At 38.8% G+C, this 22584-nt stretch overlaps 1 protein-coding gene and 1 long non-coding RNA gene across 2 annotated transcripts; both read left to right on the top strand.

Annotated features, from left to right (window-relative positions):
* Positions 1 to 338: 338 nt before the first annotated feature.
* On the top strand, positions 339 to 9038 carry LOC144631903 (uncharacterized). The gene is made up of 3 exons (XR_013566812.1): positions 339 to 595; positions 6430 to 6500; positions 8138 to 9038. It is a non-coding gene; the product is annotated as an uncharacterized LOC144631903 (long non-coding RNA).
* Positions 9039 to 12299: 3261 nt separating this feature from the next.
* LOC144631850 (methylthioribulose-1-phosphate dehydratase-like) lies at positions 12300 to 22127 on the top strand. Its single transcript, XM_078490426.1, has 9 exons — positions 12300 to 12358; positions 13006 to 13106; positions 14695 to 14743; positions 15698 to 15756; positions 16298 to 16356; positions 17365 to 17500; positions 18014 to 18074; positions 20618 to 20724; positions 21460 to 22127. The coding sequence occupies exons 1-9, from the start codon at positions 12314 to 12316 to the stop codon at positions 21560 to 21562; spliced, it is 720 nt and encodes a 239-aa protein (XP_078346552.1). The 5' UTR covers positions 12300 to 12313; the 3' UTR covers positions 21563 to 22127.
* Positions 22128 to 22584: the final 457 nt, after the last annotated feature.

Consider the following 22584-nt stretch of genomic DNA (forward strand, 5'->3'; position numbering starts at 1 on the left):
GCTTCACTGTGAAGAGACGCGACCATTCTCGTCTCCATAGCTCTTTCGTTTCTCTTAGCCGGCTTGGCACGAGAAAACGGAGCTCGAGGGCTCTGGGGACATAGGATTTTTGAATTAATTCGAATTTTTTTTTTTGATTGGCTGTTTGGAACAAAGAATTCCAAAACGGAAGTCGAAAATGTAACGACTCTCTCATACATTCTTTTGAAACGTCATGACTGCATACATGAAGACCAGAAGTCCTAGAATCTAGGACTGGAAATCCTGTGTCCCCAAGGCCCAGCCGGCTAAGAGAAACGAAAGGGCTATGGGGACGAGAAGAATGAGACGCGTGCAGCGTTGCAGAATGGTCCATGATTGTGAACATGTCTAACACCTTTAGACCAATCATATGTGTTGTTGTTTCTTCCAATGATAATGCGTTGTGATCGTGTCCGATCAGAATATTTTACTGGGGGGACTGGACGGTCTGGACGGTGTTTACCAAGTGATCATAGTCTGATCATGAAAGCCCGAATCTTGTGATTTTCACAGTGAGAACCGTTTTGCCGGATCTTTCTGCATTTCCCGAACACATTTACAGCTGCATTTGAAGGTAAGAAGCTTTGTGAATGTATTGTATAATGCTGTTTGTAGTAATGGATTGAAAATGTCTACTTCTAAAAGCAAGGGGCGTCCATGTTAAACTTAATAGTTAGTTTATTGTTGATCGTGTTGCTCTCAAGCGGCACGAACGAACCAAGCTGGCGAAGCACTTTATTTTGTATTCTCCACACTGTTGTGTTTTGCATTTTGCAATTAGGATCTATCGTGCTATTTCATTGCGCAGTATTAGATCGTATAATCGTTTTCGTCACGGGTAGTCAGCTGAGCACAAATTTTTACTCAGTTTATTTTACACCTTGTATCGCCAAAATTATAATGCTTCCAAATTTACAGCTTAGTTGGAAAAAAATTTTATAGTCAAAAGCAGTAAAATCAATCATTTTCCATTCTTGTGAGAGTTTGAACTTTTGAGCCCTGATTTTGTCAGTTATATTTCATTGCTTCATCTATCATTTTTGGCAGTGATAAAAGCTACCTATTTTAAAGAAAAGGAAGCTCCTGGGCACAATCATGAAATCACAATACATGTACATTTCCCTGAATGTTTCCTTCCATGTACCAAGCACAGTCTCTTGAAATATAAATTGATGGATTGCCATGCTTACAAAAGAGATATGCATGATGTACCAAGAGATAATTCTAGCGGTATCTGACATCGATATCAGCAGACTGCAGAAGCAGACTAAGAAAATATATTGTGTTTCCATTACCGACTATTATTGAAAGCTAACCGTAAACAGGCTAACCGAAATGCTATCCAGGCTAGCTTAAACCGGAGTGAGCTGTAGGCTAACCGTAGTGAATAGTAGGATAACCGAAGTGCGACGTATTAGGCTAACCAAAGTGAAAAGTCAGCAAGTCTGCAATCTGCAAATGTCACACACGGTAACCCAAGAGTGTGTGATTCTCCTTTAATTTTATTCTGGCATCAAAAACTATAACCACCTCAGTCTATAACCTCTTACTGTGAAATAATGTATTTAATTTTCTCTGGAGAATTTTTTTCAGATACTTATGGCTTTCAAGCCTACACTTTAACATCCTCGCCAGCACTGCAGAATGAGTAGATTTGGTGGAGGAAACCAAAACATAAATTGCACAATGATTGGCCTCCAGGATGATGTAATGGATGGTTTAATCTGACCTGTTACCACCCCCTCTCCCCAGGCATACTTTTTTATTTTGTGGTGGTCTATTCCCCACCCCCAGGCAACAGAAAGATGCAATTCCCTTTCCGTGGGACTCCCCATCGACCATAAATACGTCGCTTTGTGATATACAACAGGAAAGCCAGACGTTTTGTCAAGAACTTGAACGCTTTTTGAGTTAATTTAACAAAGGATACCAGTACTACAGATGTAAAGTAAACAAATTATAATAACTGTCTACTATATTTGAAGAAATATGAAAATACAACTCTATTTAATTCCCCACACTTCCTCGAAAGAAAGAAGCTTACAACTCAAGGACAGAAAGTTATACTAGCTACATTTATGGTCAAAATAGGAAAGCAAAACGGAATTCTATTAAATGATTTAAACTAGTGCTTCTAGTAAATATCTGTCTCTTTTTGTATAAGTTTAAATCAACTACCAATTTTATACAATCAGAAGACTGACCATAATATTACACTTGTACAGGTATCAATCTGTAATTAAGTTCTGTTTTGATTACTGGCAGTGCTATAACACTATTTAATAATAAGAGCAGTATTAATAAATTCTTGCTCTCCAACCATTCTGTAACAAGGGACCTGTCATTATTTATTGGGGGGGGGGGGCACTATATTTGGGGGGAGGGTCACTACTTTTTGAGCACCAGTTTGGGGAGGGCCATAACTTTGCAAACTGTATTTAGGGGAGGGCCATGACTTTTTTTAAAGTGTCTCAAATGATTTTTATATCAAGTTCCTAATTTTGAAACTGATGTTCGCCCTTTCTCGTGATGTCAAAACAATGGTGTTGACTAAACATTCAAGTCAATATTCAAGTATGGCCAGTAATGAGCTTTTATCTTTTCAAAGACTGTATTTAGACTTTGCTAAACTTCTTTGCCCTAACTACATATTGTCTTTTGCCCTTGGGAACAGTCAAACATTTTTTTCAATAGTGCCTATTTAACTTGTAAGTCGCAATATATAGGTATTGAATGCTTAATAGTTTATACCTTTGTTTACAGGTGTTTTTCATTGGTATAAATTGCTAACTTTTTTTATTTTGACAATTTTGAGTAAATTTCTTGCGATTTAAGAAGACGTAAAGTAAAAAATTTTCCCGGGGGAGGATGCCCCGGACCCCCCAACATGCACTTGCTTGTGTCATGACTTCTTGGGCCTCACGCTTGGGACTCGTGTAATCAGATACACTCTACACTGAAAAAATTATTTCCAGCATGAAATGATTTTTAATTAAATAGTTCATTTTGAAGCCAGGAAGTTTAAGCACACCTTATCAATGATCGTCTGAAATCATAATATATCACTACTTTTTAGTTTCATAATTTATTTCGTTAATTTCTTTTTATAGTTAAAAAAAAAAAAAAATCTAATTGGCGTTCTGGAAGGGTTACATTGTTGCTCAGAGACGCGAAAAACAGATCGAGAGGAATCAATATTCCACAAAATTTCTTGGGGGAGAATGCAAGGCCACCCTAGAGAGCACACAACTACGCTCATTCCAAAGCTCACCCTTAACATTGATTTCAGTTAGAACAAACAAAAGACAACCAAAAAATAAAATGAACTGCAAACCAATAATTTTTACAACATCAAGAAATTGTTTTTGTACGTGTACATTCAAAGGGGAGGGTCACAATTTTTTAGACTCCAATTTGGGGAGGGTCCCAATTTTTTGGCTCCAATTTGCGGGAGGGTCACAATTTTTTAACCGACTTCTTTGAAGAATTAGTGGCCCTCCCCCCCCCTGATAATTAATGACCGGTCCCCAAATACGACAGATTTTTCCTCGAATATCCAGTCTTCTTCATTCGTTTTGTCAGCCGCCAGCATCTAAACCATGAAGTTAGGTACATCAAAGGAACAACCAGAAGTTATTAATTTTTTGATTTGTCCCACCCCGCCCAGGACAACACTGCTTTAAATAATTCCCCATGCCCGGGCCCGAAGGGCCCAACTTGTCCCAGGGATTACCAGGGGGGTGGGGGTGGGGGGTGTAGATTGTTAACAGGTCACATTGAACCATGCATAATACACTGCTGAATAAATTTGACCAGCATTTCAAATGAGTGGATATCTTTGGCTCGGGTGTCTGGAAAACCCGAATAGCGAATAGCGAATAGTACGAATAGTGCGAATAGTGACGAATAGTCGCGAATAGTGACGAATAGAAGAAGAAATATCGTTTATTATTAAAAAACTTTTACACTTGGCAGTCCTTAGACTGAATTACGTGTAAATGAATAAAAACTATATATATTACAAGATTTTAAAAATATTAAAAGCTATTTACATTAAAATATATTAAAAACTATTAAAAACGATCTATACAATGTAATTTAAACTATTGTCTATAATAAAAGAATTTTTAAAACGGTCCGTTTTACAAACAGGCGTGTCCGTTTTACAAACAGGCGTACAAACAGGCATTTTACAAACAGGCGTGTACAAACGGTCCGTTTTACAAACAGAATAGTGACGAATAGTCGTTGAATTATCGCGAATAGTGACGAATAGTCGTAAAGTAGTTGCCGTGAATAAGCCTGCAGGGTTTCTACAAAATTTACCGCCACATGCACAGAGCAATCTAGAAGTTCAAGCAAATAATACATCATATGCTTGTCCGCTCACTCTAACAGAGAGTGCAAGTCAAGATGTAACTATATGAATACTTTTATTGATCAATTAAGCCTATATCTCAATACCGACCGACCATAAACTGTATTTACTCACACTTCATTCTCATGAATCGCGATCCAAGGCACGTTCTATCAGCAAAACAATAAAAATACAAATGAGAGAAAAGTGTTCTGTAATTATTATTAGTTTATCGATGTGAAAAGACAATAGAAATTGTGTTATAAAAAAACAACAACGCCAAAGCCAGTCTCTTTCGCAACCGTTGTTTAGACTTGTCACGCAACGCTTGCTTGCATTAACTTTATTCCCTTTTCTTTTCTGGACTCTGCCTGGGGCTGTCGATCACTGGCAAGAAAACAAAAAACACAATAATAAGCGAACGAATACGCTTTTTCAACGGTATAGAAGATAAGAAATTCTGTTTATCATTTATAACTTCTCTCCTACCAAGCATCCGTTTTATCGGGAAAATGTCACGTTGTTGCGAGGTACGGGGAACTACGTCTCTAATTCGTCACTATTCGCGACTATTCGACGACTATTCGTCACTATTCAGGACTATTCGTCACTATTCGTCACTATTCGCGACTATTCGCGACTATTTGTACTATTCGTACTATTCGCTATTCGCGACTATTCGCTATTCGCTATTCGGGTTTTCCAGACACCCCTTTGGCTTCACTCATGTTTCAACCTTTAAGGTCCTTGATTGTTTTGTTAAGCTTGACTTGCTTGTACTACCAAGGAGAGTGATGAACTTAACAGAGTCCTGGAATTGTCTCACTTATTTCATTTGAAAAAATTCTAAACATACATGTACACCTGATAATTAGTCAAATGTGACCATAAACTACTTTTAACAATCAAACAGGTAAATGAAACCCCATATTGGCCCTATTGGTGTATGGATTTTAAATAACTGTGAAAAAATCAGAACTTAAGAAGGCATAGACAATGGCTGATTTCTTATGCAACACAGACAAAACACTGTTTTTGCCTGGCATCCCGAAAGCTGTTTGTTAGGAAAATTAGCGTTTTGCCCGAAACACCCTAAGTGAGAGCAAAAACCCGAAATTTACACTCCTAAGCGAGAGGACGAGCATCACTGCCCCTTTAGTAGGTTTGTTCCCCAGGTAGCTGGTCCAAATTGCACCAAATAGGAATACACACCAATGCCTTGACATGTCTTCATTAGGTGGCTATGCCATTATCTCTGTGTGTAAAGTGTGTAAAGCTTTGTTTACACTAGGTGAAACATGATTAGTCTGATCACGAATAAAAGTTACATGTTTTGTTGTGAAATTAAGTGTTCACATTAGGCAGTGCATTGCGCGAATCATGATTGAAACATGATTATTCTGATCATGATTTAAACTACCTCACGAGGTAGTTTCAATCATGATCAGACTAAACGAAAAAGTGCCGCATTTGGGACACAGTAGTTAATAAGCGCCGCCCCCAGTTTATGACGGCGGATTCAAGCGAACAGCATTGCAATAAAAAACAAACTTCACAAAACATTTTTTTACCAAAGATAGGACAAATACTGTCAATACTGTCTCCCAAGCTTGCTTAACCTTGCTCCATCCTTAAAAATAGACGAGGAAGGGCTTTAAAATAGACAGAAAGACAAAGATTTAATGGAAACTTTATTGTAATTTCGAGCTATATTTTTTGGTTAAAGCATACAAGATTTATGCAAGAACCGTAGAACCGCATGAAGGCTTTACACCACGCTATAATGTCCAGGAATGTAGAGTACTGAGCCTGACAAGATCTAGCTATAGCAACCGCTTACCACCAAGACAGCTGACTAGACACTTGTTGCTGATTAACTTGGTTAAATTGCATTTAACCTCATATAAATTTCACTTTACTGAGGAAAATCTTTTTTTCTACAAGTTACCTGTGCATTTTTTTAAAAAAACAATCAGTCTAACTCAACATGTGATAATGCATTTTTGTGATTCTTATATTTATAATAATAATGCTTTGAATTTCTGTTTTAGCATTAATGGATGAGAATCAGCAATTGGATTAGGAAAAGCATCACTAACCGAAGATGAGAAGAGACTTGATGGTGAGCATTGACCCTTACTACAGTAGCTAGTATACCTTATTTACTCGAATAAGTGCCACCCCCAAATAAAGTGCCGCATTTGGGACAAAAACGTTAATAAGCGCCGCCCCCAAATAAGTGCCGCAGTTCCCATGCGGCGCTTATTCAAGGCATATCATAAGACTGAAAACAGCACTACAAAGCAACTCTAAAACAGCCTTGGAAATTTCTTTTCATCAAAAGCAATGCTTTGCAGTTCAATAATGATTTACCTTCTTTGCTGGTACAGCAAGGGCAAATTCTCTTTTCAGCAAGGGACGAATACCGACAATCAAAAGTCCCTCCTTTTAGTTAAATGTTAAAGTTTTGTATAGATTAACTAGATTATTTGTGGCATTCGATTTTTATATAAATGCCGCCCTCGAATAAGCATCGCACTTGAGGGGGTGAAAAACTTAATAATTGCCATCAGCGCTTATTAGTTTGAGTAAATAAGGTATATAGTACAGCTGCCATGTGTTGATAAATAACTATTTTTTAAGTTGTGTCTTGCCAAAGTAATTAAATTTTGTGAAGTCCATTTATTGTATTGGCAGTACTTTCTCAGGAGTTATAGGGTTTAATATGTCTTTTTAAGAGAGGTTGAGGAGGGGTCATCACAAAGTGCGAGGCAGCGAGGCATGCGATCCATTCCAGTTAGCCTACGTAGCACTCCGGTTATAGCCTAAATAGCATTACAGTTAGCTTAAATAGCACTCTGGTTAGCCTACAGGTAGCTTAGTTAGCTTGCGGTTAGACCTTTTATTTGGAGTTTATAAGGATTTCTGCCTTGTTGTCTTGCCTCACATGTTGAGGAGTTGAGGGGACAGAAAACTTTTGGATGCCACAAAGTTTTAAGAATGAGGTTGGCTGCTATTAATGTAGAGTTCTACACTTACTTTATTGTCAATTATAATTTGCCCTTTGGGTAACGGGGCAGTTCTGTTTTTTTTTTTTGTGTGGCTCATGTGTCTTATTGGTTGCCCCAAGTAGACTTTTGTTGCCCATAAGCACCTCTAAGAAACATTTGACTTGCAAAAAATGCTCAACTTTATTTGTATAACCTAATACCTTCTTGTTTTGGTTTTGCAACAGTCCTTTGTTGATTAACCATATCAGGGGCTCTGTACATGTAGTGCCCATTTGTATTTTTTGTAATCTTAGAAAAAGAAAACTACTTCTCTGTCTCACCAGAGATCATTCAGGGAGTATAGCTTACAAATCCCCCATTTCTTGTCGAGACACAACACTAAAAATTGTTGCCAAAATATTGCAGTACTCAGTAACTGTGCAAATTGTGTGAAAAGACTCTGACAAAACAAAACTTTTTGATACACAACACAAAACTTTCTTTTCAAAACAATTTAGTTGCAAAATGCATCTAGGGAATACTTGACTGTTGCAAACTTTGAGTGGTGCCCAGAATAACTTGTCTGTAGAGCCATCTTAAGTAATGATGAAATGGAATCAACTAAAACAAGCTTGAAAACAAAAGCCTGATAATGGTCCTTGTAATTTGACAAGCCAAAAAACAGTCCCCTTAATTAACAAAAATTGTTGCTTTTCTACAATGTTTTGGTGTCTTTTAATAAAGTAAATTCCTTGCCATCTTTTAACAGCCTGGCTAAACCATATACACCTGTACTTCAAGAGACATGAGATGACATGATCAATGAGGAGGAAGGGGAGTTATAGTAGAAGAAGATAATAAAGAAAAAGAGGAAAGAGAAGGGCAAAATGATCAACAACATCAGGAGGAAGGCCAAGAAGAACAAGGCAATGATGATGAAGACCTCTACAACAGTTAATATTTAGGGGACAAGTTTAGTGAGAATGATGAGGAATGACCAGTACTTATTTTTCATGTACTTTTTACAATTTATCATTGTTTCTTTCATAGACACACTACCGGTTATAATTTATAATTAATAATAAGTAAATAGAGAATGAGTCTGAAATAAATCTAAAACATTTTTTAACTAAATGAACCACAAATCACTGTTCTGTGTTGTATGTGAATAGTTTTGTTGGATCTCGATTTTAAGAGTGACAGAATGTTTATCTTCATTTTAAGAACCCAGTCTTGTTTGTGCATGACTAACTGTGGCCACCTTCCTTTAGTTAGTTTTCTGGATAAATAAGCTAATAGAAATGCATGAGTTAGGTTTGGTGAAAAAAATTGAGCACAGTGTCACCTGTTGGTCAACCAACAACTCGGTAGCCTGCGAATACAGCCGCCTTTCATTTGTAGAGGAGGCAGCTAACAACTTGGCCTCTGACATTATTTTCTTTTCTGTTTATTTTGGATTTGCCGGATGTGAATTACCCTGCGAATGCAGATGCATTTTGGCCGATTCTGGAAATACGTCTGCATTTGCAGGCTAGATGTGAATGGAAGCCATAAGAAAGTTAATGAAAAGATGTCAAAATGATAAAAAAAATGGTTTGGTGGCCTGTGTTAGTAGAGCACCACTGTAAATGCAGTGAGGAATTTACCTGTAATAATAATAATAATAATAATTGATATTTAAACAGGGTGACCCCTTCAGTTGCAGAACTGGTATCAACAGGGGCCCAGTGTAAAATAAATAGAAGAGAATTTCCAAAACTTATCCTAACTTTAAATACAACAATACAAATCTCAAGGTTATAGTGGTTTTGCAACACACACTAAAAAACAGGCCCTAAAATTAACTTTCAAAATTGTTTGGGACAAGCAACAGTTGGTATCATCCATGAGCCTGGGGGCAGGGGGAGAATCCCATGTGAAAGGAGCAGGAATGCTTATTGTCTCACTTAGACAAATATTATCTAGATTTTTTTCTCAAGCCACAAATACATTGGTCTCATTTGGGGTTCTTTTCAAAAATTGCGCACAACAAGCATCCTGATCATACCTTTCATAAGTAAGTTTCCAGGGGTGGGGGCGTGAACTTATGTGCCCATACCAGTTTTTTTTTTAGAAATTCAGGTTAGCATTGCAAATTATTGAAGCCAATTCTTTTTTCTTTTCAAAACAAAGAAAACTTTGTCTTTTATTGTGTAGAAATATCTATGGGATTATAGTTGATAGTGCTACTGGTAATAAACCTGAAATGAAAACACTAGTTGTATAAATTCTAGTCTAGCAATAAATAAAATAGATTTGTATTCTTATTTGTTGTAACTGAATTACATGTATTTTATTGAGCTAGTACGAGGTCCATGTTTATAAATATTGGTCGAGTTCGTCACTTTGCAATGTTAGGGCGTGGTCTATAGACTTGTGTAAAGAAATGTCTATATCAGTCTGGGGATATCAGTATCCAACATGAGTTTCATTTCATCATTTCATGTTCAATGATTCCTGAGGGGTGTGTCTACAAACAAGGACTAACAATAGAGCTTTAAATCATTGAACATTATAACTCCCTCAAAAATTCCCCAACCAAAACATGCGATATGTAGTTGATACTACATACTTACTTCTGCTTTTACTTTATAGGTATTTCGGTTAAAACAGTTTTAAATAGTTCCAGCTGATCCTGGGAACGCCAATTGTATTAGTTGTCATTTTTTAATCTATTGGAGATTCAGTGACATTCCTAGCTTCTAACGGATTGTTCATTATTAATTAATTAATTATTTTTGGGGGGTGGGGGGATAGCTAAATTATTAGGGGAGGGGGAGCAGAAAAGCCTAAGGCGTGTTTTTTAAGGGGGGGGGGTTATTAGAGTTTCAAGATAGTTAGTAGGGGGTCATGAAAGTTTTCTTATTTTCATGGACCCAAAATATTACGAAGGCTATTTATTTACACTTTATTGAATAACCATCTGAGCCTTTTTATATCCAGCACATTTTCATACCTTGAGTCTGGTCAAAGGGAACGAAGACCCTGGGTACGAGGATGTATCCAGCATAATGCATGACCATGGGTCGAATCCTAGATTTTTAACTCAAATGTTTTATTTGTAATTTATAGATTTTGTTTTTCCTTGGTGGTTCAAGCAAGCTTTAGCCATGTAAAATTAAGCAATTTTTTCTCTCTAAATGCTAATACTGCCATTTATAATGAATTGTTTATAGTAAATTGTTTGCATATAATTATTGTTTGATATAATTTAGGGGGGAGGGATGGCGGTGGTGAGAGCTCTCCCCCCCCATTGGGGCGGGTTTTCTTTTTTTTTTTTTTTTTTTTTTTTCCCCCTTTTTTTTTTTTTTTTATATAATAAAGGATTGGGGGGTCATAAAAGTTTTGAAGTTTCTGCTTGGGAGGGAGGGGGGTCATTTAAGTTTTTCTGTTGTTGAAGATACAGCCAGCCCAACCCCCCCCCCCCCCCCCGAAAAAAAGAAAATAATGAACACTCCATAGCAAAAAAAAAAATCAAATAATGTTAAACTTAAGCTTTCCGATTGGTTCATTTCAGAGATTTCTTTACTGAGTAACCGCCTAATTAACCACCTGGTAATATTTCCGCAGAGCCCCATATGTACATTATTAAAATTATCTCCAACTATTTCAAACTTTCACACTACTCAAACAGTAATCGTGAAAGAACGAGCCGGTCAAAAATTGCTTAATAACTTAACTGACCACTGAACGACAGCGAACCATACCGGAATCGCTACAATAATGACAACGAAAATAGGCCACAAAGCGCTTTGTGGTGTTTCGAATATAGGCCACAAAGCGCTTTGTAGTGTTTCGACTAGGCCACAAAGCGCTTTGCGGTGTTTTGAATAGGCCACAAAGCGCTTTGTGGTGTTTTGAATAGGCCACAAAGCGCTTTGTGGGGTAAAAAATCGAAAAAAAATTTTTTTTTCAAAAAATAGCCGTGAGATATCTGCGATTCAACGAGACATCGAGATTTTAATGTTAGCTTTAAAAAAAAAAAACACCACAAAGCGCTCTGTGGTGTTTCGAATAGGCCACAAAGCGCTCTGTGGTGTTTTGATTAGGCCACAAAGCGCTCTGTGGTGTTTTAATTAGAGTCTAATTAGGCCACAAAGCGCTTTTAGTGGTGTTTCGCTCATGCCAGTACTGCTTTTTCAATCGATTTTTAAATCAAAACGAACCAGGAACAGTTAGAAAAGCAGCCATACAATATACTCGGCAAGAACATTTCTGAAATAAATAATAACTACACGGGAGAAGCCTTATCCAAAAGCACTAGTCAACGTCGCGAACCAGCTTTCGATCGTGCTAGTTACAAGATTGGGAACAAAGTTAACTTTGTTCCCAATCTTAAAAATAAAAATAAATTGCGTAGATTGAGTGGTAGTTATTTACAGCACCGAAATTAAAATTGGTTGCACTGCTTCTCGGGGATCTTATTTGCCTCTACGTTTCAGGACTATTGAATGATCTTGATTTGAGGATTAATCAAAGTGCGGAGTATTGGCTGGACGGAAACACGCAGTTCGCGAAGCAACCATATAAATCTTCGATCCACTCGAACATTTTTGTTGAATTTGAAAAACAGAAAGTACAGTAAGCTGTCGATTTGTGATAGAAATCTTGTGAGGTAAACGCAATTATTGCAAATGGCCGCTGCATATTTTCGTACAGAGTCAAAACAAAGTCAAATATTGCTTCCCTGCCCCTACCCGTCGAAAAAACAACTTCGCTCAAAGACCGAACTGCAACAGAGTTTAGTTACCAGTCTTATGCTGCGTGTTACTAGATAGAACGCGTGATATGATTGGCTCATGATATCACATTACGTCATAGGACTGGTTCGCCAGATAGGACAGAACCACAACGGCACAGACGCGACGGGACGAGTCAGGCCCTGGGGCGAGCTGAAACTGTTGCGATGGCGAAAAGATCAGCTCCAGTTGAATGTTCTGAGTTTTCTAAGGTAAGAAACCATTTATGACTGCTTCAAAGTCGAATTTTTCGCAGGTGGGGATATATTCTTGTAATTTTGATCATGCTTTCGGCATGTATTTCATGCCATGTGTCGTTACGAACTGCGTGTGGAGTGATCATCGCGATCGATTTGTGCAGATTTAAGACTCATGCAGTGATAAGCTTAAGCTTAAATCTTATCACTATAAAATGGCAAAAATGTAAAAAATCGAGAATAAATTTGACCAGACATACTCCAACTATATAAACTCACAGTGATCGTAGTGAGATTTTTTCTTTAGGCGTGACTAGGAGGGCAAAATCCATGAAACTTTGCTAAGTTACAGCCTGATCCCCCCCCCCCCATCCCCCCCCCCCCCCTTCCTAAAAGAGTTTGGGATAGGGAAAGTCATCGCTGGTTTGAAGCATTTAGTCTAGAGTACAAATTGACGTTTGGAATCGAAAGAACCTTGCATAAATGGAAATAGAAATCATCATTTGGTGCCCAGCTTTGCAGGGACATGCCACAGGGAAATTGCAACAGAACATATACAAGAAAATGTAGTAGGCACATGTTGCAGCAACACATGCTTTTGTCCTGACTACATGTCCCTTAAACATGGCTGTTCATATGTAAACTTAATGCACTTATTTCAGGACTTGGAGCATCCTAGAAATCTGATTCCTGAGCTGTTGCAACAGTTTTATCACCTGGATTGGGTCACAGGCACTGGTGGAGGAATCAGTATCAAATGTGGGTCAGTATCATGTTCAAACACTATGCTGCTCACTACTATTCACTGAGGGTTGCTCCCGGGGGGGGGGGGGGTACTCCCATAAATTTCGGATAGGGGTGTGCCGCCAAGGTTCTTAAACCCTGACCCTATTTAAGGATAAAGAAAGCGAAAATTGATACCCTTTTTAAGGCCCAAAATCGAAAAATGACACCCTATTTAAGGGGAAGAGAAGCGTTCCGTTACGACCCAAACAACGGCTAACCGCGCAAGGCAAGACACAAATCTTTATAAAATCGCTTTAGTAATACCTGAACAGAAAATTCAGTTTTAAGGTATCTTTTTTTCGTTTAGCTGGGTGTTTATTTTAGCTAATAGAATTTAGGTACCCTATCTAAGGATCACACCGGGAATACATTGCCAAAGGAGCAAAAATGATACCCTATTTAAGGACCGAGAACCTCAAAAACCATACCCTATCGGGCGGCACATACCTATATAGGCCACATATGGGAGTACCCCCCCCCCCCCGGGGGGGTTGCTGAAGACTGCATTAAAACAAAAAACATTGGCAAATATCACAATACCGCTAAAAAATTTCAGAAAAATTTTTGTAATTTCATAGTACATGTAGGTGGATTCTTTGAGGCAAGGGCAATGAAAGAGGCAAAAACGAGTGATAAGACTGTGGAAACAACTGGTTTTTTAAAACAGTCAACTTGTAGATTAATATGTGTGTAAAAATAAGGCTGTCTCAGGTTCCGTCTGAAGAAGGATATGTTTTTTACCGACTATGGTCAACCAAAACACTAAGAAAACGCATCCCACAGGTTTGGAGAATACCACAATGCCACAATTCAAGATTAAAACTACCGAAATACCACATGAAAAATTGGCCAATATCGCAAACCCCAATGCCCCCCTCTACTTTCTAACATACAGTATATTTTAGTTTATAATTTCTTTGAGTATCCTGCTGCTGCAGGGGGTACTCCGACTTGTAAATGATGGGGATGATCGAATGAAGGCAAAACTCAGGACCCAAAAAAATCCCCAAGTCCTACGACATTACCCAAAAAAATCTCTGGCCAAAAAAAACCCCCCCAAAAATGCCTTGTCTAATTACCCCTAAATTGCCAGGAGGGGCAATAATGCTCAAGTTTGATTATTTATCATACCATAAATACACCAAGGCCGCGCCAAGGCACTTAATTTTGTTTTTAATACCCAAAAAAATCCCCTATTTGAATCAAGTCACCCAAAAAAATACTTGCCAAATCTTCCAACCCAAAAAAATCCCGGAATCGAAAATTTCAAACCCAAACAAATCCTTCGATCATCCCTGTCATTTACAAGCCGGAGTTGCCCCCCTGGGTTTAGAGCAGCATCATAAACATTTTGCCGTAACTCCATTCTCATCCCAGAGCTGCCTGGGAGAGGAAGGGAGGTGGAAAAAGCCTTTGGCTGAAAAATCTTTAAAAGAACACTGATTTGTGTAATAAATCTGTGAATTTAATCTTACATTTGCCAAAAACTGATAAATCAAACACTTTCTGAACATAGTTGGTAAAGAATTGTTGATAAATTCTTTGTCTTTTTCTTATCACTGTAGAAATGAGATCTTTATTGCACCCTCAGGAGTTCAAAAGGAAAGAGTGAAGGTCAGTTCTAACTTCCAGTCAAAAGAAGCCATAATTTCTAGTATCACAGTTGTGTGCATGAAAAGATTAGCCCTTTAAATCCCAAGTTGCAATAGCAATTCCTTTTACCAAATTAAATTCCTTTTGATGATAGGTGTGAGAAGTTGGTGGCACATTATCGAGACTTATCATTAAGACTAACAGTCATTTACATGGTACAATGCCAGGTTTAAAAGTGACTGAGAGGTGCAAAAGAAGCCACGATTTTTTTAATACTTTAAATTTTAAAAGTCCATGCCTTAAAAGTTTGCCAAAAATCCTGTATAATGTCTGTCTGTGTTTGTTTATGTATAATTATTGTTCTACTTAAAATCATAAACAGCTATGTTGTTACTTCAAGACTCTCGCTCTGTCAACCCCTATGAATTGCGCTCTTCGACTCGAATTTCAAATGATATGAAAACCTCCATTTTAAAGCAAACCATGCCATTCCAGAGTCTTAAAACCCCAAAAAGTATGTGCCAGAAGCCCACTACCCCAAAAATAAAAAAAGGTAACGAAAATGAGAAAATCCCATTTTGACAAACAATAATAGTCTAGAAAAGAATCCTTCATACTCCTCCAAGTACTTTCTGTACCCGTACCCCCCTCTGGGATGTGGGCGGCGCCATGGCCTAATGGTTAGTGCACCAGACTCCGGATTGAGAGGTCCAGGCTCGAGGCCTGGCCTGGGTCATTGTGTTGTGTTCTTGGGCAAGACACTTTACTCTCATAGTGCCTCTCTCCACCCAGGCACGTATAAATGGGTACCGGGGACATAATGCTGGGGGGGTACCCTGCGACGACCTAGCATCCCATTCAGGGGGGAGAAGCTCCAGCAAGTATGGGCCACTTGGCTCTAGGCTTCCCCCTACCTCACTCCCGGATAGCAACAATGTCACATACATCTGTAATTTTCTGTTTGCGCATGTACAGCCTGAAGACTTGTTTGTGTGTGACATAGAAGAAAATGATCTCTTTTCTCCTCCTCCAGCGTAAGTATTAAAATAGATAAATAAATCGCCTTTATTTTACGAAGTTAGCACTTAATAGTCCTGCGACTAACAAACCTTTGGCCCTTGAATTCCTGATCAAATTGGAATTTAGAAGTGTTGGTCTTTATAGAGGGAGGAAAACTGGTATTCAATTTTAATAAACATTCGAATCTTGCTTCTTAGAGACTTACATGTGCCAATATATTAATAGATGAATGAATTTATTAGATTATTTATTAATGAAGTGATGGACATCATTTCCTGGTCTGAAAGGTTTTCTCTGTTCTCACACTCTCCAGCTTATTGTTGCTGCTTTGTGGCCTTAGTACATTTGATTGCAAAATAGAAAAGAGAAAACTGCTGGAAGTAGGGTACATTATCAAATGAGTGAATAAAGATACTGCTCAGTCAATCAGTCAATTATATCATCCGTCCCTCAGGCAGACAGTCTGTTTACTTTGCCATCTTTGCTCTGTACAGACTTCTTGTGAAATCAGTCACGTATTTATATAACATATAATCTCATTTTATTCTGTAACAGGAAGAAGCTCAAGAAAAGCCAGTGTACTCCATTGTTTATGAATGCTTACACTTTGAGAGGTAAATATAAACATAATGAAACCTCTACATGTATGTTTTTGTTATGGTAGAAACCCAGGGGGGTACTCTGGCTTGTAAATGACGGGGATGATCGAATGGAGGCAAAATTCAGGACCCAAAAAAATCCCTAAATCTTCCGACATTACCCAAAAAAATCCCTGAACCAAAAATAACCCCCAAAAAAATCCCTTGTCAAATTACCCCTAAATTGCCAGGAGGTGCAATAAAATAACACAAAGAACACTTGTTTTGTTTATTCATCATACCATAAATACGCCAAGGCACATTAGTTCGTTTTTAATACCCAAAAAATCCCCTATCTAAATTAAGATACCCAAAAAAATACTTGCCAAATTTTCCAACCCAAAAAAATCCCGGAATCGAAAATTTCAAACCCAAAAAAATCCTTCGATCATCCCCATCATTTACAAGCCGGAGTACCCCCCTGGGGGTAGAAAGCGGTTCTTCAACTTGCCGTGGTGGTGAAGCGTGTGACCCAGGAGGCTGTGTCGGCGGGGACTTTGGTCCCTTGCAGGTCCAAACGTGCCGGATTGGTTGAAGGGTAGAGGCCAGACGAAGAACAGCCCCTGGCCCTCGAAGTTGGGCGGAAGGCTGATAACCCCCCTTTTGGAAAAAGGAAACATATTACAAAAACGGTAACACCTGGTTAGAGCCATGTGTTAAGCAAAGATTGGTCGAAAGGTAGGCCAGAGGAAGAACAACCCCTGGCCCTCCAGGTCTGGGGGTCTGGCTGATAACCCGCTCTTGGAAAAAGAAACATATTACAAAAATGTTAAAACCTGATTAGAGCCATGTGTGAAGCAAAGAATGGCGCCTAAGCTGCCAATTAAATTGCTGTCACCATTAGCATGTGTGAAGATCGGGCAATGGATCGGGCAATCATTTAAATTACATTTTCCTCCATCCCATTAGCACCTGCTCACACTTCCTAGTTCCTACCAAACTTGTTTGGATTTGTTGTTAAACCTGACAAACATTTTGTTTCAGGAGCCGGAGCTGTGATTCACACGCACTCTAAGCACTGCGTCATGGCCACCCTGTTGTACCCTGGGAAGGAATTCCGCATCACGCACCAAGAGATGATCAAGGGGATGAAGAAAGGTACAACAGGTGTCAATTACAGGTGGGTGGTGAGAGTAAGTCTCCCTAGGGGGATGGGATGGTTTTCGGCAAAGTGCAGAGCTGGGATGAGTTTTGTCCCGAGATTAATTTCGTCCCAGAATGAAAAAAAATTTATTTTATATGAGCATGTTCATATCGGGATGCTGGGACGTAAGTCCTCCCGCCTGAGTTGAACTCATCTCGCCCCTTTTCATTGCATAACATTTCATCCCGGAAGACTGTTTACATGGGGTTTTTCGCCACGTTTCATCCCGGTGCTTAGGACAGGGATGAAATAGTCCCGAGATGAGTTCATCCTGGGATGAAATCATGTAGACAGCAACAAGAAAATGACCGGACATAGAGATGAATTCATCCCGGGACGAAAGTCATCCTGGGACGAAAACTCCCATGTAAAGAGGCCCTTAGTTATTTAACCATGAATAAATATTTCCATTGAACCATGTTTTTTTGTTAGAATATTAAGTTTGAGTAACATAAGCCAAGATTAATAATCATTTTGTTTTCCTACCAGATATGATGAAGAGCTTGTGATCCCCATAATTGAAAACACCCCAGAAGAACGGGACTTAAAGGTGCACTAAAAATTACATAGATGTAATAATGACTTTGTTTTTTCATAAATATGATGAAGAGTTTTTTCTGTTTTTTTTCTTGTGAGGGAACCTAAGCTTACAAGCCCCTATTAGGTTCCTTCGCCATTTTGTTTTCTATCTTTAATAATCTTATATTATTGCCAACGAGACAGCCGAGCCAAGAGGCGAGGCTGTCGAGGCGGCAGAATCATAGAGCCGTGTGCGTATGAGTGTATAGGCAGAGAAAATCTTAAGTTCTGCGTAAGGGACTTTTTTTTGACCATATTTGGGTGTAAGTAAACCCCATATTTGGGTTGTATTGTTCTTCCCAACTGGTTCCCAGTCTCTCACTCCTTGCTAGAGAGCAAATGACCAAAATGGCGTCCACGCGGCTCGCTGTTAAAATTTTCAATGTGGTCATTCATCCCTTTACCGATAAATACACCTTTAGGGAATTATAAATCGAAAGAGAATACCCTACAGAATATTCGCCCGCCGAAAAAATGAACATCAAGGTCTTCAAAGCGATGAAATAATCTTTCGACTTTGGAGTCCTTTGATTTACGATCGAAGAGAGACATGAAAATCAAAAGCGGACTGTTGACTTCAAATAGAGTTTTCTTGACTTATGAGAATGCTGAAGTCGGGTAAATTTTTCCCTTTGATTGTGTTGTTTGACCGATGATTTATTCCAAATAAAATACCGTTTATATTTTATTTGGCACGCATTCTCGCTCCGCGTAGAAATAACATGAATACAAAGCGACGCTCACTAAAATTACTGCATGTCATACAAACTTCAGAATACCCGGCCACTTCATGTATATGTGTCGGGACCTTTTGTAGAACGAGGCATAACACAATAGATTCTATTCTTATTCAATGACATGTAAATAAGTGGCCGGGTATTCTGAAGTTTAGCCCTCCAAATAATCCTTGACCGTTCAAGTTTTGTTTTCTGTTCAAATTTTACAAGTTTTGCGTAACTGAACATGACACTTCGCATGCGAGACTGAATCTGACCCGTGCATTACTGTCTGATTACTGAAAATGATTTTTAAAAAAGCATCTTAGCAGTTTTGATTTTGGGATTTGATTTATAAGAAGTTCTTGAAATGCAACTATCCCTTTTGTGGACGGAAACATTTTAACCATCACGTGTTGTATTTAAAAAACAGTGATTAAACCTCATTTATTGCCTACATTTTGCGACATTTTAACGTTGAAAAGAATTTAAAGATTTGTCAAGAGTTATCAATCTGTCAAACCCGTAGCTAATAACCTGAGATCATGCCCTCCCTCCCTACTTAAAATTTTTGCAAGGGAAAAAAACGCCTGATCGCAGGTTAACCCGTAGCCTGCGTAGCAGACATCTGTGTACGTTTTTTAGTGTGTTTAAAAGAGTGCGCGATCGCGAGAATACGCGCGCTGGAAACTACGGCGCCTGCTACGTAGGCTATCAAGCCTGTGTCATTTATGAACACCAGAGAAGTAGCACTTTTTTCGCATATTAGGTACCTAAAATACAATTTACCATATTTTGGTCATTTCAAATACAGTTCTATCAAAAACCATTCAATATCTGTTCTTATGAACAAACATGAGTATTTCGCTCGTTGGCACTTACCGATAGGTACAACTAGTATTGTAGTTTTGTATATTCATTATTATTTTGTGTATTAATTTGTATTTTTTTTTCATAATTCTTTTTTTTGTTTGTGTGGCAAAAATAAAAAAATAAAAAATAAAGAGCTTGTCATTCCCATAATTGATAACGTGCCAGAAAAACGGGACTTAAAGGTGCAATAAAAATTACTTAAGAGAAATATTTTGTGAAAGATGAAATGTTTAGCATGTTACGAGCGTGGGACAAAGAAAAAATCCGAGTACCCAACAGGAATTGAACCCATGACCTCTAAAACACCGGGCGGGTGCTCTATCCACTGAGCTATGAGAAGTCGTGGTGAGCAAGGCCATTTACTTGGTTCATATGTGACACATTCTGCATACTGCCATGATTGGCAGTGTTGATAGCGATTTTGTAACAATATCAGCAGAGGCCCTGGGGATGATTTGTATGACAGCTGTCAATAAAGCTGAGTCGTTTTTGCCCAAATCTCTAGTTTCTTTACTGGAGCTTCTGGGATTAGTTTTGGTCATCTCTGATTGGTTGGAGATGTTGCCTTAGTTGCTTGACTCAGAAGCACGGCTCAAATTGGTTAAAGGGAACATGATCTTCTTAGTTCCTTACCCCCTGGTGGGGGTTAGGGCCGGTAAAAAAAGAGCACGTGTACAACCTGTCAAATCAGTAACTGGCCACGTGTACAACACATCAAATCAGTAACTGGTCACGTGTACATCACGTCAAATCAGTAACTGGTCACGTGTACAACGCGTCAAATCAGTAAACGGCCACGTGTACAACACGTTCTCTTGTGAAACTAAAGTAAACATGTGGAAACCATTAATAACGTGCTTAATTTTGTAAATCATTCAAAATGTGACCAAAACCTTATATTAGTTTGCAATTTTTTCCTATCAAGGAAAGCATGGTTGAAGCCATGGAACAGTACCCAGACTCCTGCGCAGTCCTTGTTCGCCGGCATGGTGTGTACGTCTGGGGAGAAACATGGCAGAAAGCTAAAGCCATGTGAGTACAGTATAAACATAACTCGTTATTCTGTCCATAAAAACCAATACAAGACTTGGCAGCCATTTATTTGGGTCATTATGCAACCCTTCTCCCACTTGTGGAGGGGAGTGTTTTACGACGAGCTATTCAGCAATTTGTGTACAGCAACCCTTACTATTGGTTTCAGAGGGGGTTTTCTATTTTGTGATGTGTGTGACCAAGCCACGCACGTGGTGATTGTGGTGATCATATCCGTTCATGTTATGTTTTCAAAGGCTCACCGTTCCTCGTTAACAAAAAATAGAACCCTCTGGCACCCAGGGTAAGCCACCCTCCCTCCTCAAAGAAGGTGGGCGGAGCAATTGAACCAACTAATTCTGTGGTAATTTAGAAAAATGTTTTGGCCAGGTCAATGTGCTTAGTTTTCCCTTAGAGTGTGATGATTCACAGAGACAAAAAAGCTGTGTGATGCTATTATAACAATGTGTCCTAGTCGATAAGTTTCTTTATTTTCATCATCTGCTTGCTAAACATTGTTTGGCTATATAAGAATACATTACATGTTCATCACATTGCAAATTAAAACAGTTATTCCTTGACAAAGTGAATATGTGAAAGACATGTGTAAACGGCGAATAAATGATGAAATGAATGATATGATCCTCGCAGTGTGTAAGCAATTTAAGCAATTGCTTTTTAGCCTAAAAAAATTTCAAAGCTACAATTTCAAGCCTAAATCCTTGTTGTTTTCAGGTGCGAGTGTTTGGATTACTTGTGCGACATTGCTGCACGGATGAAGCTTCACGGCTTAGATCCAACAGCGAAACCCAAAGAAAATGTCGTCAACGGAATCTGATGGAAACACACGAGCATTCAGTAATTACGGGACAACATGATGTACTCCTTTGGAAATATGGAAAAAAGAAAAGATGTAATGCTTCTGGGAAGCCTGCAGTTAAAGACACAAGGGCTTGTGGGATTTTCAGCGGAAGCAAAGGTTGTTGGGAAAGATGCAAGAACTAAAGCGGCAGGACTAAATCGGAATAAAAATGAGGACGGCAGATCTTACGCAGCGCAGAAATGCGCGATGTATTATAGTTATTTATCATACCCAATCGTCTCATTCGATGGTTTGACAGATTATGCGTTCGGACATTTTACTATGCGTGGTAAATAGGGCAACGAGTTAAATGGCCGCGTCAAACCATCGAATAAGTGATTTATTTTTCGACTGCATTATTTTCATTGTAATTTAGGTCATTGTGTCTTTTTTTCTAAATTTCGATCATTCTTCATTGTCCAGTGTAACTCTCGTCTCTCGCGCACATGTCAACTGGTACTCGCTCTGTTCTAAACCGGTCAAACGGGAATACGACATTGAAATACGGTCTCTTATTTCATGTTTTTCTGTGGGCCTTTTATGGTCAAATGGCGTCATTGTAAAACAATAAAATTCAGTATTTGTCAATCGGAAGTTGTATCAAATGTCCTGTTACTAACTCCCTCTCCTGATTAGTCTGAAATGTCAGCCGTCCTCTCGTCCCAACCCCCCTCCGTTGGGGGGGGGGGTTGGGACGAGAGGACGGCTGACATTTCAGACTATCTCCTGATGTGACTGTTTGATGTTTCCATCGGTTTTTATGGCTCGATAACGTAAATAAATACGACTCGTGGTCAGAGTCTGTTTTAGGATCAGAGGAGGAACTCTGAACATTATCTTTATCATCAAGGGACTACGAGTAGTACTGCCCTTTTTGTATGGGACGATACCTTATTGCATACCCCCTCCGCCATCAGAATTTTTGTCAGCTTGCCCAGCATTCCCGTCGTACTCCTGGGTGGGGAGTCGACTATATAGAGCCCAAGAGCACACAACGA

Source organism: Oculina patagonica, chromosome 12 (genome assembly GCF_052425735.1).
Source record: "Oculina patagonica isolate OP01 chromosome 12, crgOcupat, whole genome shotgun sequence".
Lineage (NCBI taxonomy): Eukaryota > Metazoa > Cnidaria > Anthozoa > Scleractinia > Oculinidae > Oculina > Oculina patagonica.